General features: G+C 37.7%; 1 protein-coding gene across 1 annotated transcript in view; it reads left to right on the forward strand.

Annotated features, from left to right (window-relative positions):
* The first annotated feature begins 1,774 nt into the window (after positions 1–1,774).
* Positions 1,775–26,558, forward strand: part of GAB2 (GRB2 associated binding protein 2) — a 491,597-nt gene continuing 466,813 nt past the window's right edge. Inside the window, exon 1 of the mRNA XM_053708678.1 lies at positions 1,775–2,053. Within this exon, the coding sequence (XP_053564653.1) occupies positions 1,943–2,053 (111 nt within the window). The 5' untranslated portion in view covers positions 1,775–1,942. The remainder of the gene's footprint in view (positions 2,054–26,558) is intronic.

Raw genomic sequence — 26,558 nt, forward strand, 5'->3', positions numbered from 1 at the left:
CTAAATTTTAATACGTTTTACATGTGTGTCATGTTCATTTAGCTCTAACACCACTTCATGTCTCCAGTCGCGCTAACTTTTTTAGCGCTGTTTTGTGTTGTGTTCTCGTACAACACATAACTCACAGCTGAGCGTTGTTTAGCACAGCTGTTCAGTCCATTAAAAGTAAAGTAAGTGTAAAGGGCTGTGCTAAAAACATTCTCTGGTAATTCTGTTTAACCATTCACTTGCAATTCCAGGTTGTGCTCTATCAATAGCGCTTCCCTTGTAATCTGACCATAGTATATAACAAATCATAAAGCTATAAAATAAAATATAAAAGAATAACTATTTGGATTTGATATCTATACAATTATATGCTGGTGAAACCAGCTCTGTTGTAACTTTGATGATAATGTCATGCACAAGACGAAAACTAAACTAAAACTACAAACCAAACATAAGAAAGATTACAGCCATTTATGTGACATCATCTATGTAAGACAGATATAGATAGAGAATTGTATTATACAACATCTTGTATTATTTGACAAGCATTGGAGAGCTTTCAACAGTAAACATTGTGTTTACCATTTCTTGACAATTAAAAAAGCATTTACCATGTACTGTACAATACTGAACATGATATGTATGTGTGTGTGTATGTGTGTATATATATATATATATATATATAAAATAAACAGAGATAATAATATATCAATCAGTCTGTAACTATCTATTATTAAGCTTATATCTTTATGTATATCATATATCTTTCTATTTCTATCTATATCTGTTTATCTATCATATAGCTTTCTATTTGTCTATCTATATGTGTCTATATAGCTATAACTATAATCTATCAATATATATATATATATATGTGTATGAATTATATTTTCCTATTTCTATGTATCTGCATATCTATTTAATCAATCTGTCTGTCTGCCTGTCTTTCTGTCTATCTTCTATCTTTCTATTTCTATCTATATCTGTATTTATCTATCATCTACCTTTCTATTTATATATGTGTATATCTATCTCTGTATTAATACTATATCTTCATATTTCTATCTATCTCTATATTAATAATATATTTTAGTATTTCTATGTATCTTTTGCTGTATTAATAATATTTCTATGCATCTATATGTGTCTATCTATCTATCTATCTATCTATCTACCTATCATCTTTCTCTGTATTAATAATGTGTTTCTATTTCTTTGTATCTATATATGTGTCTATTCTATCATCTATCTATATCTGTATTAATCATATATCTTCCTATTTCTATGAATCTATATATGTGTCTATCTAATCTATATCTATCTTCTATTTATCTATGTATCACCTATCAGTAATTATGGTTTGTTGTACTAAAGTGTTTTAACATGAAAATGAACTTTTTTTTTATTGTCTGTGTAGAACTAAAAAAAGGAAATGTGTATACACTTGTGTAGCAAATAGGTCAATTAAAAGATAAATATTTTATCAACCTTTTATTGGCTTAACCTTTGTTCATTATACTCAAATAAATAAAAATATCATTTTTTTAATCTGTTGTGAACTATAAACAGAAGTGTACAAGGGAATACAATAAAATAGGTGTAAGTTAACCCCTTATGCACTGGTTAGAAGTTTAGGGCATGGATGGCAAGGGTTAACTATCCTGTCTGAGGCCGTGCCCACTGTGGGAGATGGGTGTGGCCAGTGTATGCTGCTCTGGGAAGCACACTGGCAGTTTCCTGCTTCCTAAAGCAGCTGTAACTCAGACAAGAGGAGACAGCAGTAACTTGGTCAGCTCAGGATGAAGGGGAAACACTGATCAGCAATAATACACTGAGTTTACTGTGTGCTCACACAGAGGGTGCACTGTACTGCAACTCATGGATCTGCACTGAAGAAGAAACCTCTTTTTTGCATTATTTTGTTGGATTGACATATAAGGAAACATCACCCTGCATGACAGATCTGGGCAATAGCACCCCATTTGTATCCAACAGCATGAGTGGAGAAGTGGTTTATTCTGGCTGGTTAAGGAAATCTCCCCCAGAGAAAAAGTTAAGAAGATATGTAAGTAAATAACAGGCTGTGTTATAGTGATGGGTCAGTGTTGTAGGCTTGTCCTGGGGTGGAGACTCACTGAGTGACCTACATGTTGTAGCTCTGTCTATTGTGTGTAAATGGGCTGTACTGGGGTGGGGTCTCCGACTGCACCTGCTACAGGTGCACACTGTAAACACAGACACTACTTAACCCCTCCCCTACCAGAGACTAGCTGATGCTGTAGTTATTACTTATCTATCCTTGTGTCTGTTACTGAGATCCTAAGGAGTTATTACCCATATTTTATACATTCATTATTGCTGCATCTGGGTGATTTAAAATGTAACCTCTTAGATGCTGGGTTAAGAGGTTAAACATCCCTTTACCTAGAAGTGAATCATTTAATTGACTAGGTTGGTTTGTAGCAGTTTTGTGTATTGGAGCATAAATCCTTGTTTATTGATGTGTTCTGTTCCATAAGGTTTTTGTTTAGCTAATACAGCACTTTTATATCGGTTCTGTAAAAGAATTGAATGAAAAGCCTATATTTACCAATATACGTTGTGTATTGTAAGAGTATGCTTAGATTTACTGGTATATAAAAAAATAACTGTTTATTTACTTTATCTTATGGTCTGTCTAGCAGAGAGTTTTACTGTAGGAAGGGTGGGGACAGAAGGATTTGCAAGTCATGTATTATGCACAGTGTGTGAATCCCTAAGGTTACTTATAAGACCTGCAAACATAGGCACATCTATATCCTGTTTTACACAGTGCAAATTTTTAAAAAAATCCATTTGGCAATTCAGAGGTTAATAAATGAGCTATTTTCCAGAAGTAGTCCTGCTTTTTGTTTTTACCACAATATTATGTCACACAATTTACAGTATGTATAAATTTCATCACTTGTAATCTTGTGAAAGCTTTGCCTTGGTTTGGCTTCTAAGTGCAGGTGCATAATTGTTGAGAAACATCCTTTTGTCCTCATACCCTACCATGTGTTCATACATTTTGTATTCATTGCAATTCCTGATCATATCTTCTGTTGTACTGACTGTGGTGTGAGATGTTTGTGCAGACAGTGGTTAAAAATAACCCAGAGCCTGAAGTTTATATGAAACAATAGGACCACACAATGGCTCAGCTAGTAGCACCTAATACACTGCTATATCCTGGTCTGGATATTCTTAAGACACTGCTTCATTCACTCCAGTATCAAATGTCCTTTTTGTGTCACTCATTTACAGTATATATATATTTTTTTTTTACAAATTGTCCTTGAAAGAGGTTGAACTTGTGACCTTGAACAAATAAATCACTGTCTCCCAGTGCGCTAGGCAACTAGATGATATCAGCTTGGCCGTTATGTCACTGTGGACATTATATCGTTGCATTAATGTCACCTGTGTATCAATGTCACAAGGAAACGCTACTGCTGAGGGTACACAATAATGTTAACTCTTTAGATACCAGAAATTAAAGTAGTGATTTAAAATATGTTACAGTCCTCTCTGGTTACCAATGGGTTAACAGGAGTTTGCACTCAAATACCAAAAGGTCTCCACTCACTTTTAAAGGGGGAGAGAGAGAGAAAATGTATTACAGGCAATCCCCAGGTTAAGAACAAGATAGGTTCTTAAAGGGACACTGAACCCAATTTTTTTTTCTTTTGTGATTCAGATAGAGCATGCAATTTTAAGCAACATTCTAATTTACTCCTATTAACTTGTCTTCGTTATTTTGCTATCTTTATTTTAAAAAGTAGACATCTAAGCTGTTTTTTTGGTTCAGACCCTGGACAGCACTTGTTTATTGGTGGGTGAATTTATCCACCAATCAACAAGAACAACCCAGGTTGTTCACCAAAAATGGGCCGGCATCTAAACTTTTTCTTGCTTTTCAAATAAAGATTCCATGAGGATGAAGAAAATTTGATAATATAAGTAAAATAGAAATTAGCTTAAAAGACTCGAGCTGATAAATCTCTGTACTTATGTGCTTTAATCAATATCTGGGATGCAGTAGTTTTAATGTGCTTTGCATATTCATTAAGTGGTTTATTGTGGAATGGCAGCTCTGTTTCTCATTTGCATAGATAGTCCCAGTGTTAACTTGGTAATAAAACGCACTACTTATGCAAAGTGAAGGGCTTTGAAAATAGTCTGCCATACATTATCAGGTCTTCCCAACTAATTCAGCCACAGAACGTTTACTCAAGACCTCTTGCCATCCACCTGAAATGCCCAATTTACACAATAAATTTTGAGATTGTAGTATAAAGTGTTAAATTACATAAGGCAAAAAAAGCAATAACTGTTTTTTGTTTTTGTGGGTTTTTTTTTTTTATTGGTTTTTTTAAAGGGACAGTCTACTCCAAAATTTGATTTATAAAGATGGATAATCCCTTTACTACCCATTCCCAGTTTTGCACAGTCAACATGGTTATGTTAAAGTGAATGTCAATTTTGATGCTAAAGTGCCTGGTTTTTAAAAAATTTGATTGAAAACAGTGGCACTTTAATTCATCGCAATTTACATTTCACTCCTGTTGAGAAAATAAAACTTACCTTTTTAATCTTGACAGCCGCTCCAGCTTCCTCCACCCGTCACAAAGCCTCTTCCTGGGTCTAAAATGAGGAACCCGGCTTCCTCCAATCACGGCATTGAATCAGACACTGATTCCCCTGGGGTAAGGAGACGTGATTGGAGGATGACCTATCCATCATTTCTGAAGTCAGAAATGGCTTGCAATGACCGGAGGAAGTTGGAGCTGCTATCAAGATTAAAAGTTAAGTTGTTTTTTTTTTTCTTCACAACAGGAGTGAAATGTAAATTTTGCTGAATTAAAGTGCCCCTGTTTTTAATCGAATTTTTAAAAACCGGGCACTTTAGCATAAAAATTGACATTCACTTTTTAACCCCTTCGTGGCCAGACCACTTTTCAATTTGTTGACCGTCTGGGACCAAGGCTATTTTTGCATTTCTGCGGTGTTTGTGTTTAGCTGTAATTTTCCTCTTACTCATTTACTGTACCCACACATATTCTATACCGTTTTTCTCGCCATTAAATGGACTTTCTAAAAATACCATTATTTTCATTGTATCTTATAATTTACTATAAAAAAATTTGAGGAAAAAATGGGGAAAAAAAACACACTTTTTCTAACTTTGACCCCAAAATCTGTTACACATCTACAACCACGAAAAAACATCCATGCTAAATAGTTTCTAAATTTTGTCCTGAGTTTAGAAATAACCAATGTTTACATGTTCTTTGCTTTTTATGCAAGTTATAGGGAAAGAAATACAAGTAGCACTTTGCTATTTCCAAACCACTTTTTTTCAAAATTAGCGCTAGTTACATTGGGACACTGATATCTTTCAGGAGTCCCTGAATATCCCTTGACGTGTGTGTGTGTGTGTATATATATTTTTTTAGAAGACATCCCAAAGTATTGATTTAGGCCAATTTTGGAATATTTAATGCCACCATTTCACCGCCAAATGCGATCAAATAAAAAAAATTGTTCACTTTTTCACAAATTTTTTCACAAACTTTAGGTTTCTCACTGAAATTATTTACAAACAACTTGTGCAATTATGGCATAAATCATTGTAAATGCTTCTCTGGGATCCCCTTTGTTCAGAAATAGCAGACATATATGGCTTTGGCGTTGCTTTTTGGTAATTAGAAGGCCACTAAATGCCACTGCGCACCACACGTGTATTATGCCCAGCAGTAAGGGGTTAATTAGGAAACATGTAGGGAGCTTGTAGGGTTAATTTAAGCTTTAGTGTAGTAGACAACCCAAAGTATTGATCTAGGCCCATTTTGGTATATTTCATGCCACAATTTCACCGCCAAATGTGATCAAATAAAAAAAAAAAAGTTACATTTGTCACAATTTTAGGTTTCTCACTGAAATTATTTACAAACAGCTTGTGCAATTATGGCACAAATGGTTGTAAATGCTTCTCTGGGATCCCCTTTGTTCAGAAATAGCAGACATATATGGCTTTGGCGTTGATTTTTGGTAATTAGAAGGCTGCTAAATGCCGCTGCGCATCACACGTGTCTTATGTCTAGCAGTGAAGGGGTTAATTAGGTAGTTTGTAGGGAGCTTGTAGGGTTAATTTTAGCTTTAGTGTAGAGATCAGCCTCCCACCTGACTCATCACACCCCACACAGCTCCCTCCCCTCCCCCACAATTGTCCCCACCATCTTAAGTACTGGCAGAAAGTCTGGCAGTACTAAAATAAAAGGGATCTTTGAATTTTTTTAGCATATTTACATATGCTGCTGTTTAGGATCCCCCCCTTAGCCCCCAACCTCCCTGATCGCCCCCCATACAGCTCTCTAACCCTCCCCCCTCTACCTATTTGCCGCCATCTTGGGTACTGGCAGCTGTCTGCCAGTACCCAATTTGCCCCCCCCCCCATTTTATTTTTTTAATTCAAAATGTATATTTTCTGTAGTGTAGCTGCCCCCACTCAATACCCTACCCACCCTCCCAGATCCCTTCCCCAGCACGTTTTTATCCAACCTCCCTCTCCCTCCTTTCCATTGACTTTTACTATTGCCGGCCGGGTAAATGCGGTACACACACACACGCACGCATGCCGCACTCCCCCCGCAACCGCGTCACTTGAGGATCCTGTCCCAGACGGATGTCGCCATCGAAGGGCCGCCCACCCGCCTCACCACTGCAGCTCCCACCCACCAACGATCGGCCCCATCAATGTCCGATGCAGAGAGGGCCACAGAGTGGCTCTCTCTGCATCGGTGGGGTAAAAAGGGTATTGCAGTGATGCCTGAACATCGAGGCATCACTGCAATACCCTGGAAGCGGCTCGAAGCAATCATGATCGTTTCCAGAGCTTCAAACCCCAGAGGACGTGCCAGGAACGTCCTTGGTCGTTAAGGGTGTTTTTTTGTAGGACGTTCCTGGCACGTCCTTGGTCGTTAAAGGGACACTAAACCCAAATATTTTGTTTCATGATTCAGATAGAGCATGCAATTTTAAGCAACTTTCTAATTTACTCCTATTATCAATTTTTCTTCGTTCTCTTGATATCATTATTTAAAAAAGCAGGAATGTAAACTTATGAGCCTACCCATTGTTGGTTAAGCACCCTGGATAGTGCTTGCTGATTGGTGGGTATATTTAGCCACCAATCAGCAAGCTGTACCCAGGTTCTGAACCAAAGATGGGCCGGCTCGTAAGTTTTACATTCCTGCCTTTTCAAATAAAGATATTAAGAGAACGAAGAAAAATTGATAATAGGAGTAAATTAGAAAATTGCATAACATAGCATGCTGTATTTGAATCATGAAAGAAAAAAATTGGGTTCAGTATACCTTTTTTAATATACTTTTTACCTCTGTGATTACCTTGTATCTAAGCCTCTTTTGACAACCGCCTGATCACATGGCTATTATCTATTGACTTGCATTTTAGCCAATCAGTGCAGTGTCAGCCACTAAACACAAACAAATGGTAGACATAATGATGTCTTTAGCCTGAGAGTAATAGGCAGATTTATTTTATTTTTAATTACATTAGTTTAAATATTGAAGAAATAAGTGTAACTTTAGTTTTTTATAAATTAATGGGTACTGCCATGTTATTTAGTTTTTCCTTTTACAAAGCAAGCTCAGCATAACTATAAATGATTTACTAGACTGAGCAAACAATGGTTGCATGCACTATAGCAGTGTTTCTATATTCTTGCTGGAATTAGAAAGACCACAATTTTCAGACTTTAAAGGGATAGGAAAGTCAAAGTTATACTTGCATGATTCAGATAGCGCATGTCATTTTAAGACACGATTAAATTCACTTCTATTTTCAAATATGCTTCATTCTTTTGGGATCCTTTGTTGAAAAAGAAAACGCACATATCCTACACTAGTGGGAGCTAGTTGCTGATTGGTACCGGTGTTCTGTCAGACTAGCGAATAATTAAATAAATAAATGGTTGGGGTTTACTGTCCCTTTTTTTAATTACAGGAAAAGAGGAGAAAATAAAAGTATATTGTAAAATTATTATTTTTTTCTACACACAATTTAACATTTTATATTACAATCTCAATGTGTTTCATGTCCTTTTTAAAATAATTCACACATTTTTGTAAGACATAGATTTGACCTCAATGTAAGGTTGCACAACCAACTACAACGTGGCGGAAAAAACAAAACTATCATTGCTAAGGCACTGTGGCTGATCTCTGTAGCAACCCAAGGGTTGCAGGTTCGATCCCCGGCGAGGTCCACTCAGCCTTTCATCCTTCTGAGGTCGATAAAATGAGCAGCGCCTTGAGACCCTTACGGGTGATTAGCCGCGCTTTACAAGTACCCCATACATACGTTACAATTGATTTTTAGTGTATTTTCTTGAAAACAATGCTGCTTCCTAATTTAACAAAAACCCCGGAAGAAGTTTGCATAGGTAGAGCTGATACTGTTGTTTTGTAGTTCAAAGCAGTTAGCTCTTCCTCTTTCAATAATGTGACATGTGCTTACAGTGTACAGTGTGATTTCATAATAAATCCTTTGTTAGCTGGTCAATAAATACGTCTCTAGAGGTGTCAGCATTTTCTGTTTATTTCTTGATTTTCTTATTTAACCCCTTAGACACTGTTCTATGCTGGGCTTTAACCCCGTTGTGGCAATACAATAGTGTTCACATTGGCCCTCCTTCTTTTAGGCAATGGGAGATCTGACTGGGGAGCGTGCTTAGCATTGTAGGCAGCCCCCAATGATCGGATCCTGGCCTTGAAATCGCGTGATTTTGTTTTTCAAACAAGTGTTTACATCGGATTAACCACTTGCCCCCGACATGAAAAGGCACTGATTTTCAGCTGTTGACGATTCTTAGAACTGCGGGGAGGGGTGCTTATAATCTGCTTAAAGGGACAGAAACCCCCAAAAATATATTTTAAAGGACATCAAACCCAAATATACAATTTTAAATAACTTTCCAATTTACTTCTATTAAGTTTTCTTTATTTTTTTGTTATCCTTTGCTGAAAAGCAGGAAGGTGAGTTCAGGAGTGTGCACGTGTCTGAAGCAGTATATGGCAGCAGTTTTGCAACAATTTTATACATTAGCAAGAACACTAGGTGGCAGCGCTATTTCCTGTCGTGTGTTCCTCAAGATATTATCTAGATAACTCTTCAACAAAGAATAACATGAGAACGCAAATTTGATAATCGAAAAACCTTTTAAAATTGTATCCTTTATCTGAATCGTGAAAGAAATAAAAAATGGGTATCATACCCCTTTAATGATTCAGAGCATGTATTTTTAAACAAGGAAAATGTGTAACTTGTACAGCCAGTCCCCAATCTTTTTTCTTTTATGATTCAGATAGAGCATGAAATTTTCAACACATTTCTAATTTACTCCTGTTATCAATTTGTCTTCATTTTCTTGGTACCTTTATTTAAAAAAACAGAAATGTAATCTTACGTGCCGGCCCATCTTCGGTTCAGCAACTGAGTAGCACTTGTTGATTGGTGGTTTAATGTAGCCACCAATCGGCAAGCGATACCCAGGGTTCTGAACTAAAAATGTGCTGATTTATAAGCTTATATTCCAGCTTTTTTCAAATGAAGATACCAAGAGAATGAAAAAAATAATAGGATTAAATTAGAACGTTGTTTAAAATTGCATGCTCTATTTGAATCATGAAATAAAAAAATTGTGTTCAGTGTCCCTTTAAACTGCTGTTGGGTTTACGTGTCAGTATAATGTGTTTATGAAATTATAGATTTATTAAAATGATTCTCTTTCCCTCTCTCATTTCTTTTTCTCCTCTCTAACAGCCAATTTTTTGCAGTACTTTTTTTAGGGAAGTATCAAACAAGCGAGATGGCTCAGATACAAGATACTAAGGGCTAGATTTATTAAAGCTGAGGCGTACAGGGGCGCGTATACGTGCCCCTGTACGCCTCAGCTCGCCTGTGGCGGGGCGAAAATACCCACATTCGGCATGGCACACGAGCGCAATTTTGCGCTTGTGTGCAATCCCGCCCGCGCACAGCCAATCACAAGCAGGCAGGAGCTGTGAATCTGACTAGACCGAGGACGGAGATTGAATTTCGCCACATTAGAGGTGGCGAAGAGGCTAAGGAAGCGGCGGTCTAGTGACCGCTGCCTGATAAATAACGGCGAGCAAGTTCTTGTGAGATCTTGCAGCCGTAGGGCGTTAATAAATCTAGCCCTAAATAGTGTTTTGTCCTTGTTTCATGGTTAGTTTGACCTGAGATTTGACCTTGTATTTAAATTACTTATGGGTATCTGAGGTCTGTGAACAATACAAACCTGTTTTTGTTAATGTTGCACTGCTGCTTAAATTTAAATTGGTTGAGCTGAGCAATGATGGTTTGAACCCCTTGTTTAAAGGGGAATACAAGTCAGTAGTATTCTGTACAGGCCTAGTGTTTTATTGTAACAAACTTTACAATATTAGAGATATGTGGCAAGGCTAGGCTTGTGAAGCAACCTTGTGGTCTTTCAGTTCTCAGGACTGGAAAATCTACAATTTTCAAACTTTAAGGGAAACATAACCCCATATTTTTTTTTATGATTCAGATAGAGCATACAATTTTAAACCAATTTCTAGTTTACTTCTATTATCACATTTTTTTTCTTTCATTCTCTTTGTATCCTATGTTGAAGGAGCAGCAACGGACTACTGGAAGCTAGCTGAACACATAGGGTGAATCAATACCAAGTGGCTTATATGTGTAGTCATCAATCGGCAGCTAGCTCCCAGTCGGGCATTGTTGCTACTAAGCCTACCTTGGTATTCTTTTCAGCAAAGGATTTCAAGTGAACAAAGCAAATTAGATAATATAAGTAAGACAGAAAATGATTTAAAATTGCATGCTCTCACTTAAAGGGGCAGTAAACATTGCTTATCATGTTCCCATAATTATGTAATGTAAGGATGACCTTTTTCTTTTAATTTTCTTTCTAAATACCTAATTGGACTCATAAAACTATACTTAACATACCTTGTGTGCAAAGCCGTCCTCTTCTGCTCAGCAGTATTTATCAACTAGCGAATCACCATCTAATCACAGCAAGCCCGATCACGCCATTCAACTACATGTAGCATTCTCCTGCACTAGGTAAAGCTGTTAGGTGTTTTACCTAGCGCGGGAGCCCTCTACATGTAGTTTAATGTCATGATCGAGCTTGCTGTGATTAGTGAGATGGCGATGCCCTTTTTTTTTAAAAAAACTGCAGCGCAGAAGAGGGCAGTTTCGCACACAAGATAAGTAGTTTTATGATCCAAATTAGATATTTAGAAATAAAATACATTAAAACAAAAGGCCATACCTATGTTACATGATAAGCAAAATTTATTGTCCCTTTAATTTTGAGAGAAATAAAATGTTGGTTTATGTTCTGTTGTTTTTTTTTTTAAATTACAGGGAAAGGGGGGCAAAATAAGGAAAGTAAATTGCTAAGAGGTTTTACTACATCATCTAAAGTTTAGAACATTTATATTGTATCTTGCAGTACATACAGTCTTCTTCTCTCTTTCCCAAGTTCATTATATTTGTTCACAAGTACCAATTGCTTAAAGTTATACTAGATAGGGGTTGATTTATCAAAGGCTTTGCACCCCTACGACTGCAGGTTCTCACAAGCGAACCTGCAGTCCGTATTTATGAAGCAGCAGTCATCAGACCGCTGCTTCCCTAACTCTTCGTCATCTCTTATGTTGGGTTGATTGGCTGTGCACTGGCAGGGGGCGGCATTGCACAAAAGTACAAAATTGCGCTCTTGTGTAATGCTTGAATGCTGACGGCGGAATTTCAGCATGCCAGAGGTGAGCTGCGGCAGTCAGGGGCACGTATGTACACCCCTGTCTGCCGTAGCTTGATATATCGACCCTTTACCTCATATGACTCAGTGAGGTTTGAAACTGTCCATTATACTGGACAGATAGCTCAGCATGCTAAGGCACTGTGGCTAAGCTCTGTAGCAACCCAAGGGTTGCAGGTTCAATCCCCGGCAAGGTCCACTCAGCCTTTCATCCTTCCGAGGTCGATAAAATGTGCAGCGCCTTGAGAACCTTACGGGTGATTAGCCGTGCTTTACAATACATACAATATATATATATATATATATATATATATATATATATATATATATATATATATATATATATATATATATATACACACACACACACACATTAGCTCCTATGCATTCAGAATGTAAATCACTCTGTAACAGAGACCTAAAAATTGCTTGTGTTTGGCTAACAACTTTTCACTGACTTGCTTTATTATATCCAAGAACATATGCTGTATAAATGATACTTGTTTTTTTGTTTGTTTTCCCTCTCTCATATTATTTCCAGATGCTGGATAAGTGTAAATCCTCATTTATTCTAGAGGAAAAAAATCTATTGCATTGTGAAGGCATCATGGGAATGTTATCTGGTCATTACCTCTGTTAGTGAGGGAGCTCTGCAGACACAGCTTTTCCATGCTGACACACCCATCTCTGAGGACCCCTTCTATAAACGCCCATATAAAACTAAAGGCAGAGAGCAGGATGCAGGAACATTATGATTTTGGATAATGCAGAGTCTGTGGCTATTGAGAAGCTGCGTCATCTGTTATCCAGAAACAAAATCCCTTATTCTAAAACTGTAAAGAGTCATTTTAGTATAAAAATAAAAAGCTCTATTACATAAAGGCAATTTCATTTTTGCTGTGTTTTAAAGGAGCTGTAAATTCTAATATGTTTAGTTGTCTTGGTATCCTTTATTGAAAAACATCCTGCCGGAAACTAGCTGCGGATTGGTAGCTCAACATATATGCCTCTTGTCTTAGCACTGTGTTCAGCTAGCTCCCAGAGTAGAGCATTGTTGCTCATGTCTTTCAACAAAGGATACAAAGAAAGAATCAAGCACAAGGTGTTTTAAATTGTAAGATCTATCTGAATTACAGGAAAAAATGTTTTTCATATCCCTTAAAGGGACAAACTACTCCAGAATTATTATTGTTTAAATAGATAATCCCTTTATTACCCAGTTTTGTACAACCAACACAGTTATATTAATACACTTTTTACCTCTGCGATCACCTTGTATCTAAGCCTCTGCAGACTGACCCCTTATTTCAGTTCTTTTGGCAGACTTGCATTTTAGCCAATCAGTGCCCTCTCATAAGCAACTCCATGGGCGTGAGCACAATGTTATCTATATGGCACAAATTAAAGGGACAGTAAACTTAACAAATAATGTTATATAATTCTGCACATAGTGCAGAATTATATAACATTAGCTTAGCGCCAGATTTCTAAAATGAAGGGTTAAATAGATATCTTGCAAAGAAAACAGAACGCTGCAGGTCTGTTTTCTTCTCTAAAGCGCATAGCGGGCACACTGTCTAGTCACAGCGCGCCCGATTGCACTATTAAACTCAATGTAGCTTCCTCCCGCTCTGGTCTGGTAGCGGAAGCGAGCTACATTGAGTTAGCGCGATCGGGCTGGCTGTGATTTAGAAATCTGGCGCTAAGCTAATGTTATATAATTCTGCACTATGTGTAGAATTATATAACATTATTTGCTAGGTTTACTGGCCCTTTAATTAACTCCCTTTAGCTGTGAAAAACTGTCCTATGCATTGAAATAAGAGACGGCCTTCAAGGGCTTAGAAATTAACATATGAGCCGACCTAGGTTTAGCTTTCAACTAAGAATACCAAGAGAACAAAGCAAATTTACTGATGTGCTTCTGAATCACACCTGTGTTGCTGCAGATATAGATGTGGATTGGAGCATGCATATCGGTGTCTACTCCTGATTGGCTGTAATGTTAGTTGATCTAGCACAGGACATTGTGGGGTGCAAAAAAATCTAACCCAATTTTACATGAATAAAATAAAGATGTAAATTTTAAAAATAAAATTATTTAATTAAATAGAGTATTTTTTTTTTTTTTTAAAGGGGCCTGTAAAAACCTTGTAATTATAAGACATTTCTGTTGTGTTGCTATAGAATAACCTATTAGCCAAGTATAAACATTTTTTTTTAAAACAAATTTTACATCCTTTTTCTGGCAATTATTTATCACTAGCCAAACTCCACCGACCATGTGACTTATTTGGAGGAACCAATTTGGGCTTTAGTCCACAGACCACAAGGCTATAATGTTAGTATACAGTCATGGCCAAAAATATTGGCAACCCTGCATTTCTGTCCACTTTTTGTGTCATTCCAATACAAACAAAAGAAATAAACATGCAAATGCATAAGCATTTGTAATTGCAACAGTTTTCTGGACAAAGTGGTGCATTATCTGACAGAAATGCAGGGGGTGCCAATATTTTTGGCCATGACTGTAGAGTGCATTGTTTTGCAGCTGTTATTGGGTAAAGCTACTTAGAGACAGATGTAGCAGGGTTAGCCTTTATATGTTGGAAGGGCGCAGTTTAAATTCTAGGAATTAGAAATAGTTTAATTTAGAGCTATATTACATGAAAAGAGGGCAAGATAAATAAGGAAATTATATTTTTTCCTTTTGCATAAATAAACATTTTATATACAAATCTCAAGGTGTGTGTTGTCCCTTTTTTTTTGCTTTTTATAATCTTTCTCAGTAGCCTACATACCATCCTGTATGCATGTACACAGCTGATTGGCTGCGGTGTATAGAGCGTTATGCAGATTTTCTGGATGGGTGGGGTAAAGTTTGGCATCAAATAAGGACCAACTGCATTAAGTATCATGTATACAAAATGAATGTTTAAATAACAGAGATATTATAATTTAGTAAATCTGGGCTGGTTTAAAGGGGCTATTTATTTAATTATCTCCCATAATGCCCCTATATAAATGTTGTTTCCACAACCCTGCAGTAATTGCTTCTTATTAGTAACTGCCACGTGCCTGCATTGTATCAGGCCTTGCCTTGCGCTCATGAGATGTGTCACATGAGAGCATAATGTTCTCATCATGGGCTTGTTGCAGAGACCAATAAAACCAAATTATGTTCTCTGCCTCTTAAAGGGACATTCCAGTCAAAATTTAATTGCACATAGATTTATTACATCTTTGAATAGAAACATATTTGCAATATACATGAATTGGCAAAAATGTTTCTAGTAAAAGTTATCACTGTTTTAGTGTTAACATTTTTATCTGCACGTGCATGTGAAGCATAGATAGATTTTGTTACTGCACCCACATTTTAAAAACTGCAGCTGCTCAGATCATCAGTGAGGCTTGTATCATGTCAGCAATTAACAAATTGAGTAATTACCAGATGGTACAAGCACCTTACGCTCTCTGAGCAAGTGATTTGCTTAAAATGCTGGTGCACGGAGCATACTTAAATACACTTTTGAAACAGCTATAGCTTTTATTAGAAGCATTTTGCTAATGCATGTATATTACAAAATTGCTTCTGTTCAATACTGAAATGCACCCATGTGGTTTCCAATTTTGGCTGGAATGTCCCTTTAATAGCCCACACATGACCTTTTTATAACTCTAGTAGTGTTTTACAGATTACAGCAGAAAAGCAATGGAAATGAAATTAAAGGGATATGAAATTCAATTTCTTTCTTTCATGATTCAGATAGGACGTACCATTTTAAACGACTTTCTAATTTACTTCTATTATCAAAATGTTCTTCTTTCTCTTGGTATCTTTTGTTGAAAAGCAGGTACTTAAGGTCAGAAGTGTCTGGACCCTGGAGTAGTTTTGCAAGAATGTAATTTATTTGCAAGAGCACTAGATGGCAGCACTAATTCCGGCCATGTGATGCTCAAGGGAACCTACCTAGAAATCTCTTCAACCAAGAATACCATGGCAACAAAACAAATTTCATGATATAAGTAAATTGGAAACTTTTTTGAAAATCATATATCACAAAAGAACATATTTGGGTTACATATCCCTTTTAAGTTATGCGTGGTTTTTATTCTGCTGCCCGGTGCTAATTAAGCATCTTGACAAGGCACAACCCTTAGCCAAAGGTGCCATTTGATATGAGAATAATTCTCTTTAGGTAGTAAAGGTTTTAGGAACACATAGGGGCCGATTTACTAACTGTCAGACGGACATGATCCGTTGTTGCGGATCATGTCAGCCCGACATCGCTGAATGCCGACAGCATACACTGTCGGCATTTAACATTGCACAAGCAGTTCTGGTAAACTACGGCCAATCGGACGATAGTAGAGGTTTTCAATCAACCTGATCGTATGAGATCGGGCAGATTGATGTCCTCAGCCTCAGACGTAGTGGACAAGTTAAGGAGCAGCGGTCTTAAGAGCGCTGCTTCTTAATTCCTGTTTCCGGCCTCAGAAACAGGGGTATACGGTCCCATTCGGACCATCATAAATCGGCCCCATGGTGTGTAATATTATATATTAGGACCCCTAGCATGCCGAGGAGCCAAATATATACGTGTGTAGAAACCAGAGAAGTATCTAAAACAAATCCAAAAAATAAGTTAGGATCAAGAATTTAGTCTATTCAAGGGAATGAAGCAAATACAGATGTAAATTGGAAACTTGTTTAAAATTTAAGAGAGAGATGTTATAAAGATATTTAGATTAAACATGTATTAAATATTTATTTAGTTATTGTGTGTTAAAACAAAATACAATATTTAGATATGTTTTAGGAGGATTTCCGAATTTTCAAATGTGCCTGTGTACAGCATTGCATATGCCAGTACTTAAAGGGATACTAACCCCACTTTTTTTCTTTCATGATTCAGATAGAGCATGCAATTTTAAGCAACTTTCTAATTTACTCCTATTATCAATTTTTCTTTGTTCTCATGTTATCTTGATTTGAAAAGGCAATAATAAAAGGTTAGGAGCCGGCCCATTTTTTAGTTCAGCACCTTGGTAGAGCTGCTGATTGGTTTGCTACATTTAGCCACAAATCAGCAAGTGCTACCCATGTGCTGAACAAAAAATGGTCTGGCTCTAAAGCTTACAGTACTGCTTTTTCAAATCAAGATAGCATGAGAACAAAGAAAAATTGATAATAGGAGTAAATTAGAAAGGTGCTTAAAATCTCATGCTCTATCTGAATCATGAAATAAAAAAATTGGGTTTAGTATCCCTTTAAATAAAAAGCCTTCCATAAAGATACTGATTGGGTTATTTTGAATGCCTGTTTTTATTTTATTTTTTGGATCAGTCAGTTAATCTTAAAGTAATAAAAACAAACATTGTTTGTACTTTACAGTCGGCACAAGCTAGTGATGTTTTTATTAGAAGAGATACGAGGGATTGCTTTTCATATTCTAGTATGCTCAGAGCAGTATGTGATGCAGCGTTTATAGCACTTTTTTATTTATTTTCAAAGCACCACAATATGGTACATAACATCTTGAACTGCCGTTTGATAGTGACAGCCCGTTTACAGATAGCAGTTGCAAGCAATCTGGGTCAACAAAAATAAGCCTAAGAAGTCTTTCTCATCAGGCCAAAAATACTCTTCTAACATGTAATGTGGACTCAGAAGTTACCAGTGTAAGTGCTCCAGCTGCTCTTGTTGTGGATATTGATAGATCCATTAGCTGTATTTTAGGGGGCTCGCCCTGAGTGGAAAGGGAGTTGTTCTGCAGTTACAGGAGAGGATTAGAGAGCTTGTTGGTTCCCAGGAGAGGCTAAGTGCAGGAATCCTCCATCAATACAACTTGCATAGCATTATCATATGACCATTCTAATCTATTACTACCTGATCCTGTTTCATGATCTCCTCTTTTTGTTCCAGGGGATATTTATGCACAAGATGTGGAGACAGTATTAACCATTTAATTGCTGATTTGATACTTTAAGCAAGGCAATGCAGTTTCCATAAAAGATAGACATACATAAGGGTAGAGTGAAGTAAAAGTGAAAAATTATTATTACTATTATCAGTTATTTGTAGAGCGCCAACAGATTCCGCAGCGCTATTAACATAGGTATGATATGCAAAGAAAGCATTTATCGGAGACGGCTGGGCTTATGGGTTTATATGCTAAGGGGGTTCAGGGGACGAAAAAAGGAGAGGGGGAACTGAGGTGAGAAAATGTGTATATTGTATGTATCCCTAAACAGTAGAGTCTTTAAAGTGATGGTAAATTCTAGCGTTTCAAAAAACGCTAGGATTTATCATCACTAAAAATAAAGGTGACCTTCATTCATCAGTTTAAAAAAAAAAAAAAGACTAAAAGGTGCCTTTATTTCGCTACGACTTCAGCGCTAACCTAAGCAACTCCAGGTGCCCACGGCACAGCTGTTTTTTTCAATGAGGTGAGGTTTCCACCTCTTAGCCAATACCGTGTTATTCTACAGCACCTTATACCAGGGATAAGGATTACATACCACTCAAGTGTTTAATTAGTGTATGTACCAATCCATTTTTTAATTTTCTAGGTTAGTATCAAGCTGGGTAAAAAAAAAAAAAAAAAAAAGCTAATATTTTAAAAATAATACATTGCAAACAAAGTCATAATATTATGTTTGGTCCAAATAACCTAGCACATATTATATGTGTATTCTACATATGCAAATATTGGAATAAATATGGTATTTTATTGTACGTTTTATTCCATCAAGAGAAAATGTGATAATACATGACTGGTTTGTCTTTGTACTAATGATTTCTAGGAAAAGTGATGTGGATAATGAAGGAAGGCTTTCTTTTACTGGTAAATGAGGACAAAAATAAATGTTTTAAACGGATGCATTATAACTGTACCAAGCTGACATGGAAAATATCACCTGAGTATCTATTTAAAAACGGGAAGTTATTTTAACCTCACAACTTCTTCAGCTCACCAGAGTAAGTGCTCTGTGAACAATTATAGTTCAGCCCCTATCCAGCTGAAAGTTGGAAAAAAAAATTAAAGAAAAAAAATAGCCCCTCAGCACTGCTGAGGTCATGCATTGCTTTGCTGTGATCTCATGAGATTTTACTGGAATCTCTTGAGATTTCATTGTAAACTTTCATAAACTAAATAGGAAAATAACATCACTGTGCCTTCACATGCCAGATGCACACTCCCTTGCAGGTCCTGGGACCAGCATCTTGATTGGCTGCTTAAAGTCTCTACAGTGGGGTATGAATACTTAGGACATTTTGAAGTAAATATCCTCCTTTTTTACATAGAGATGTTCAGGTGATATTTTGTAGTCGGCTTTTTACAGCTATGCTGCATCACTTTCCACAAGTGCTTCAACATTAGGGTATTGTGTCCATTTAATCCATTTCAGGAACTATTCAAAGTAGCCAATTCTATCTGTATGGAAATACATTTATATAATAGCCTTCTTTGATACAATGTTTGCCGAACTGTTCTGTGATACAGGACAATATTTTTAAATACAAAGCTTATTTTACTGCACAGCTTCGATCTGGCTTAGAGTTTCACAAGTCCCTGTGTGAGATGAGGGACACGCATGTTCCCTAAAAGAGACCTTCCTGTCAACGAGCAAATGCTGAATAGCTACTCCTGATATTGGGTGTAATCTCCCAATCATTTAAAGGGACAGTCTATTTGAACATTTTTATTGTGTAAAAAGATAGATAATTCCTTTATTACCTATTCCCCATTTTTACATAACCAACATATTAATATACTCTTTTACCTCTGTGATTACCTTGTATCTAAGCCTCTGCAGATTGCCCCTTATCTCAGTGCATTTTACAAACTTGTGTTTTAACCAATTATTTCTGCTTCCTGCGTAATGCCATTAGAGTGAGCACAATGTTATCTATATGGCACAAATGAACTAGCAATGTCTGGCTCTGAAAAGCTAATAAAATGCACTGAGGTAAGAGGCAGCCTGCAGGGTATTAGAACTAGGCATAAGTTTAGAGGTTATAAAGTATATCAATGTTGGTTGTGCAAAGCTGTGCAGTGGGTAGTTAATAACTTGTCACTTTAACATATGCTGAGGAGAAAGAATGAAGTAGTCCCTCCCACTTACACTGACACCAATCACAAAAACACCTGCGACTACCCACATGCTTTCCTCGCTGTTTGCCTCACCTCCTATTAATAGGTTGCTGGCAGGGCCGGTGCTAGGATTTTTGGCCACACAGGCGAGGATACATTTTGCCCCCCCAATGATTACATATCATCCCCATTGCTAGTTAAAGGAATATGAAACCCATTTTTATTTTCAAGATTCAGATAGAGCATGCAAATTTCTCATTTATTCCTATTATAAATGTTGTTTCCTTCTCTTGCTATCTGTATTTGAAAAGTATGAATGTAAGCTTAGGAGCCGGCCCATTTCCAGTTCAGTACCCGAGTAGCTCTTGCTAATTGGTGGCTAAATGCAAATCAAACAGTGGTAACGCAGCATAACAAATCAAACAATAGTAGTGCATAGCAAATCAGACAATGGTAGCGCTGCATACAAATCAAACAATAGTAGTGCATAGCAAATCAGAAAATGGTAGCGCTGCATACAAATCAAACAATGGTAACGCCACATAATGACATATCAAAAAGTGGTAGCACCACATAGCAAATCAAACAATGGTTATGCCACATAACAAATCAAAATGTGGTAGTGCTGCATAACAAATCTATATTTACACATATACACAGATATATTTAAAATTGCACCTAAACCTAACACACACAGACACTAACAGACACAAACTAACACAAACACAGAGACACACAGACACCAAAACAGAAACAGAGACTCTAACATAGACACCCACTATCACAGGCACACAAACACTAACACAAAGACACAGAGGCACAAACACAAATTAAAAAAAGACAGAAAGCGAGGGCTGTACTGCCGGAGTGCCGGTGACAGTGAATGAGGGAGCAAAGTCCTCTGCACAGTAATATGGGGACTGGTTGGTTATAGGGTTCTGTATCTAATAACATTGCAGATTCCAGCGCTGGAAAACTCCCAGTATGTGCTCTACTTGTAATGTTGTTTTTTTCTATTCTTCACAATCAGTGAAAAAGATAACTATGGAGGAGACCAAAGCAATAGAATGGTAAAGTATGTTCATTTTTTTCTAATAATAATCAACAAATTATGATTAGAAGAAAAAATAAATAAACAGACTTTACCAACCCCCTGTCCCTGAATTAGTCTACTGTTTTGGTCTACAACCATTATAGATATCTTTTTCACTGTTTGGGGTGGTGGTGTGTGGTGTGGAAACACAGTAATTTAATGCCTAGTAAGCAGGTGGCACCTTATGAGCCTTACACTAAAAATCACTCGTGCACATTTGGAAATCCTCATCAAACAGTGCAGATATGATATTAAATAGTCAGAGGAGAGAACAAATATGAAGTAGCCAGTGACAGGGAATCTTCTGACAAAGCAGGCATTGGTCTCCAAAATAAACAAGCATTTCTGTTACTCCATAATAGTTGCTACAGCACCAAATAACTGGAGCCAGTCCTGAAACTAATGTAAATCTCAGAGAGCTAAATCAGCAGCCAGTAAATAAAGCCCTACTGACCACATTGAATATTTTCCCCTCTCCCGTTAAATGAACACATGGCATGGACGCAGGACGGAAAATACCGATACCAGTGGCCCAGTGCCATTCACATACCTTTACCTAGTGGGAGTGATTCCATCCAAGGAGCACAGAGACAGTAAGGGAGGACACTAGCAGCACGTGTACCACTGACCTGTCTCAGATGTGTCGCAAAGAAACCCTGTGGTGCAATCTGCATCCACGGCAGCTCACAGAGACACGAAGCAGGACAGGAGCACTGTAGTGGTAATAGAGATTCCCCTGAGCGCCTAGGGGTAATGGACACCTGTGCCGGAGACAATCGTCTCTGCACCGAGCCTGGTGTCCAGGGTCAGGTGGGCGAGCTTGGCACTCTACAGCAACAATTTTTATTTTTTTAAATATCACTGTATTGTGAATTTGCTCGACCCCCTGCTTAGGCGCTCTAAGGCGGCTGCCTAGTGCCTATATGCATGTTCCCTAAAAGAGACCTTCCTGTCAACGAGCAAATGCTGAATAGCTACTCCTGATATTGGGTGTAATCTCCCAATCATTTAAAGGGACAGTCTATTTGAACATTTTTATTGTGTAAAAAGATAGATAATTCCTTTATTACCTATTCCCCATTTTTACATAACCAACATATTAATATACTCTTTTACCTCTGTGATTACCTTGTATCTAAGCCTCTGCAGATTGCCCCTTATCTCAGTGCATTTTACAAACTTGTGTTTTAACCAATTATTTCTGCTTCCTGCGTAATGCCATTAGAGTGAGCACAATGTTATCTATATGGCACAAATGAACTAGCAATGTCTGGCTCTGAAAAGCTAATAAAATGCACTGAGGTAAGAGGCAGCTTGCAGGGTATTAGAACTAGGCATAAGTTTAGAGGTTATAAAGTATATCAATGTTGGTTGTGCAAAGCTGTGCAGTGGGTAGTTAATAACTTGTCACTTTAACATATGCTGAGGAGAAAGAATGAAGTAGTCCCTCCCACTTACACTGACACCAATCACAAAAACACCTGCGACTACCCACATGCTTTCCTCGCTGTTTGCCTCACCTCCTATTAATAGGTTGCTGGCAGGGCCGGTGCTAGGATTTTTGGCCACACAGGCGAGGATACATTTTGCCCCCCCAATGATTACATATCATCCCCATTGCTAGTTAAAGGAATATGAAACCCATTTTTATTTTCAAGATTCAGATAGAGCATGCAAATTTCTCATTTATTCCTATTATAAATGTTGTTTCCTTCTCTTGCTATCTGTATTTGAAAAGTATGAATGTAAGCTTAGGAGCCGGCCCATTTCCAGTTCAGTACCCGAGTAGCTCTTGCTAATTGGTGGATAAATGCAAATCAAACAGTGGTAACGCAGCATAACAAATCAAACAATAGTAGTGCATAGCAAATCAGACAATGGTAGCGCTGCATACAAATCAAACAATAGTAGTGCATAGCAAATCAGAAAATGGTAGCGCTGCATACAAATCAAACAATGGTAACGCCACATAATGACATATCAAAAAGTGGTAGCACCACATAGCAAATCAAACAATGGTTATGCCACATAACAAATCAAAATGTGGTAGTGCTGCATAACAAATCTATATTTACACATATACACAGATATATTTAAAATTGCACCTAAACCTAACACACACAGACACTAACAGACACAAACTAACACAAACACAGAGACACACAGACACCAAAACAGAAACAGAGACTCTAACATAGACACCCACTATCACAGGCACACAAACACTAACACAAAGACACAGAGGCACAAACACAAATTAAAAAAAGACAGAAAGGGAGGGCTGTACTGCCGGAGTGCCGGTGACAGTGAATGAGGGAGCAAAGTCCTCTGCACAGTAATATGGGGACTGGTTGGTTATAGGGTTCTGTATCTAATAACATTGCAGATTCCAGCGCTGGAAAACTCCCAGTATGTGCTCTACTTGTAATGTTGTTTTTTTCTATTCTTCACAATCAGTGAAAAAGATAACTATGGAGGAGACCAAAGCAATAGAATGGTAAAGTATGTTCATTTTTTTCTAATAATAATCAACAAATTATGATTAGAAGAAAAAATAAATAAACAGACTTTACCAACCCCCTGTCCCTGAATTAGTCTACTGTTTTGGTCTACAACCATTATAGATATCTTTTTCACTGTTTGGGGTGGTGGTGTGTGGTGTGGAAACACAGTAATTTAATGCCTAGTAAGCAGGTGGCACCTTATGAGCCTTACACTAAAAATCACTCGTGCACATTTGGAAAGCCTCATCAAACAGTGCAGATATGATATTAAATAGTCAGAGGAGAGAACAAATATGAAGTAGCCAGTGACAGGGAATCTTCTGACAAAGCAGGCATTGGTCTCCAAAATAAACAAGCATTTCTGTTACTCCATAATAGTTGCTACAGCACCAAATAACTGGAGCCAGTCCTGAAACTAATGTAAATCTCAGAGAGCTAAATCAGCAGCCAGTAAATAAAGCCCTACTGACCACATTGAATATTTTCCCCTCTCCCGTTAAATGAACACATGGCATGGACGCAGGACGGAACATACCGATACCAGTGGCCCAGTGCCATTCACATACCTTTACCTAGTGGGAGTGATTCCATCCAAGGAGCACAGAGACAGTAAGGGAGGACACTAGCAGCACGTGTACCACTGGCCTGTCTCAGATGTGTCGCAAAGAAACCCTGTGGTGCAATCTGCATCCACGGCAGCTCACGGAGACACGAAGCAGGACAGGAGCACTGTAGTGGTAATAGAGATTCCCCTGAGCGCCTAGGGGTAATGGACACCTGTGCCGGAGACAATCGTCTCTGCACCGAGCCTGGTGTCCAGGGTCAGGTGGGCGAGCTTGGCACTCTACAGCAACAATTTTTATTTTTTTAAATATCACTGTATTGTGAATTTGCTCGACCCCCTGCTTAGGCGCTCTAAGGCGGCTGCCTAGTGCCTATATGCAAGCGCCGGGCCTGGTTGCTGGAACCACTACTGTGATAGACCTAAAAAATCACTTATGAGAAGGGTTGCCATCTCAGCCATGTTTTCCTGGACACCTATGAGTTACACATGCTTCAAGGAGGAACATGTATTGTGTTTCTGGACAGCACTATTCATATTCTCCCTGCACACCCTGCAGCATGTGTAACTTATACGTGTTCTGTATTTTAAGGGACGGGTGGCAACCCTACTTATGAGGTTGTCGAGGTGCTGATCTAGATTATTTTTCAGTAAACTGTCACCCCCACAATCTTAACTAATAAGAAATATCTAACTTTAAATTTTCACACTATTTAAAGAAACTATTATGAAATCTTCAGATGTGCTAGTGTTATTGCAGTACAGCTTGCAGATAACAATCATGTGAGCTAAACGAGGCTGGTGATTGGTAGGTACGCATATATGCCATTATTTATTGTCTCAGTGGATGTGTTCAGCTCTAGACCAGTAGAATACATTTCTGGTTCCAATCTGACACTATGTGTTTAACTCATTTTTGGGGGCTATACACATGTGGTATTACGGTGTCCATCACAATAGTTTTGAAAAACATATCTAATGGTTTTTCAACAAAAAAATCACCTGTAAAGCCTATGGAGATTTTTTAATTTTTCTGAAGGGTTCGACTGCTAGGATTGCAGGGACCTAACAGAGCATTTGATTGTTCTCTTTTATGTCTCTAATTATATGACAGAAAAAAATGTATCAACAAAATTTTCAAGATTTAGTTTATCCTCATAGAAAGTTCATCCCTGTATAGTAAGCTATGTATGAAACTGCTTTATACAAAATTATTTTTATATCTGGGGGTCGCATTGATGACCTTTCTGTTGGGTGTATTATTGCCCCTTTTTCTCAAACTGTATAATATTTTTATCTAAACCATGGAAATCATTGGGAGCACTTTCACTGGGACATCATGTCACCCCAATGTGGAAGAAGTTATAGCATTTGGCTCTGATTTGTAAACCATCCTCAGATGTAACACAATTATATTTCAACATATGTTAAAAAATAATTAAATATATATATTATTGCCCATACACACATTTTTATCAGGGGTTGTTTTTATAGAATTACTTATTAGTTCTTCTCAACTCGGCATCGCACTGTTTTCAGGACCAAGAGACTTTGTGTCGAATCTGGGTAATCTAGGGGTTGGATCATCCTGTTGGTGGAGTGTGAGCAGTATGCGCTGGGTAATGCTTGGACAATACTTGGATTCTTTAAGGTGACATTTTGTTGAAGATAAAGAGATTATTTTAACATGCATGACAAAACAAACAAACTTTTTTTATTTCTTATAAAGCAGGTCATTGACCACCAACAGAATTGGTGAGCATCCAGTTCTTAATGCTTTACATGCAAATATGCAATTTGTAAGCTTCATGATAAAAATAAACTACTTTATCTTATATATAAATAGTGGTTTTTAGGGCTTGATTTTTCAAGCGAGGGCGGACAGAGGCATACATATTTGTCCTTGTCCGTCCCAGCTCACCTCTGACAGGCAGCAATCCTCTGCCAGAATTTACCATTGCACGTGAGCACTATTTTGCGGGCAGGAGCTGTCAATCTCCCCGATCAGACAAGACCAGGGAGATTTAAATTCTCCATGTAAGAGGTGGAGAAGAGGGTAGGGAAGCAGCGGTCTGATGACTGCTGATTGATAAATACTGGACTGCAGGTTCTCCTGTGAGAACTACAGTCATAGGGGAGGAGAAGGCTTGATAAATCAAGTCCTTAATGTACAAATGTTTTTATTTTAAATACATGAGAGTTGTAGGAGAGACATTTATAAATTAACTCTGAACCTGGGATAGCACCGCAAAATGCGGGACAGTTTGGAGCTCTGCATGGCTGTACAGTATCTACAGCGGTGTACAGTATGGACATTGCTTGATCACCACCATTGCTTCATTACTACAGACAGCTCACAGATAACTTCATCCCAGACTTAATGCTCTGTGACAGCTGTGGTTGTGACACACTGACTGAGAATTACTGG

The sequence above is a fragment of the Bombina bombina genome, chromosome 3 (assembly GCF_027579735.1).
Source record: "Bombina bombina isolate aBomBom1 chromosome 3, aBomBom1.pri, whole genome shotgun sequence".
NCBI lineage: Eukaryota > Metazoa > Chordata > Amphibia > Anura > Bombinatoridae > Bombina > Bombina bombina.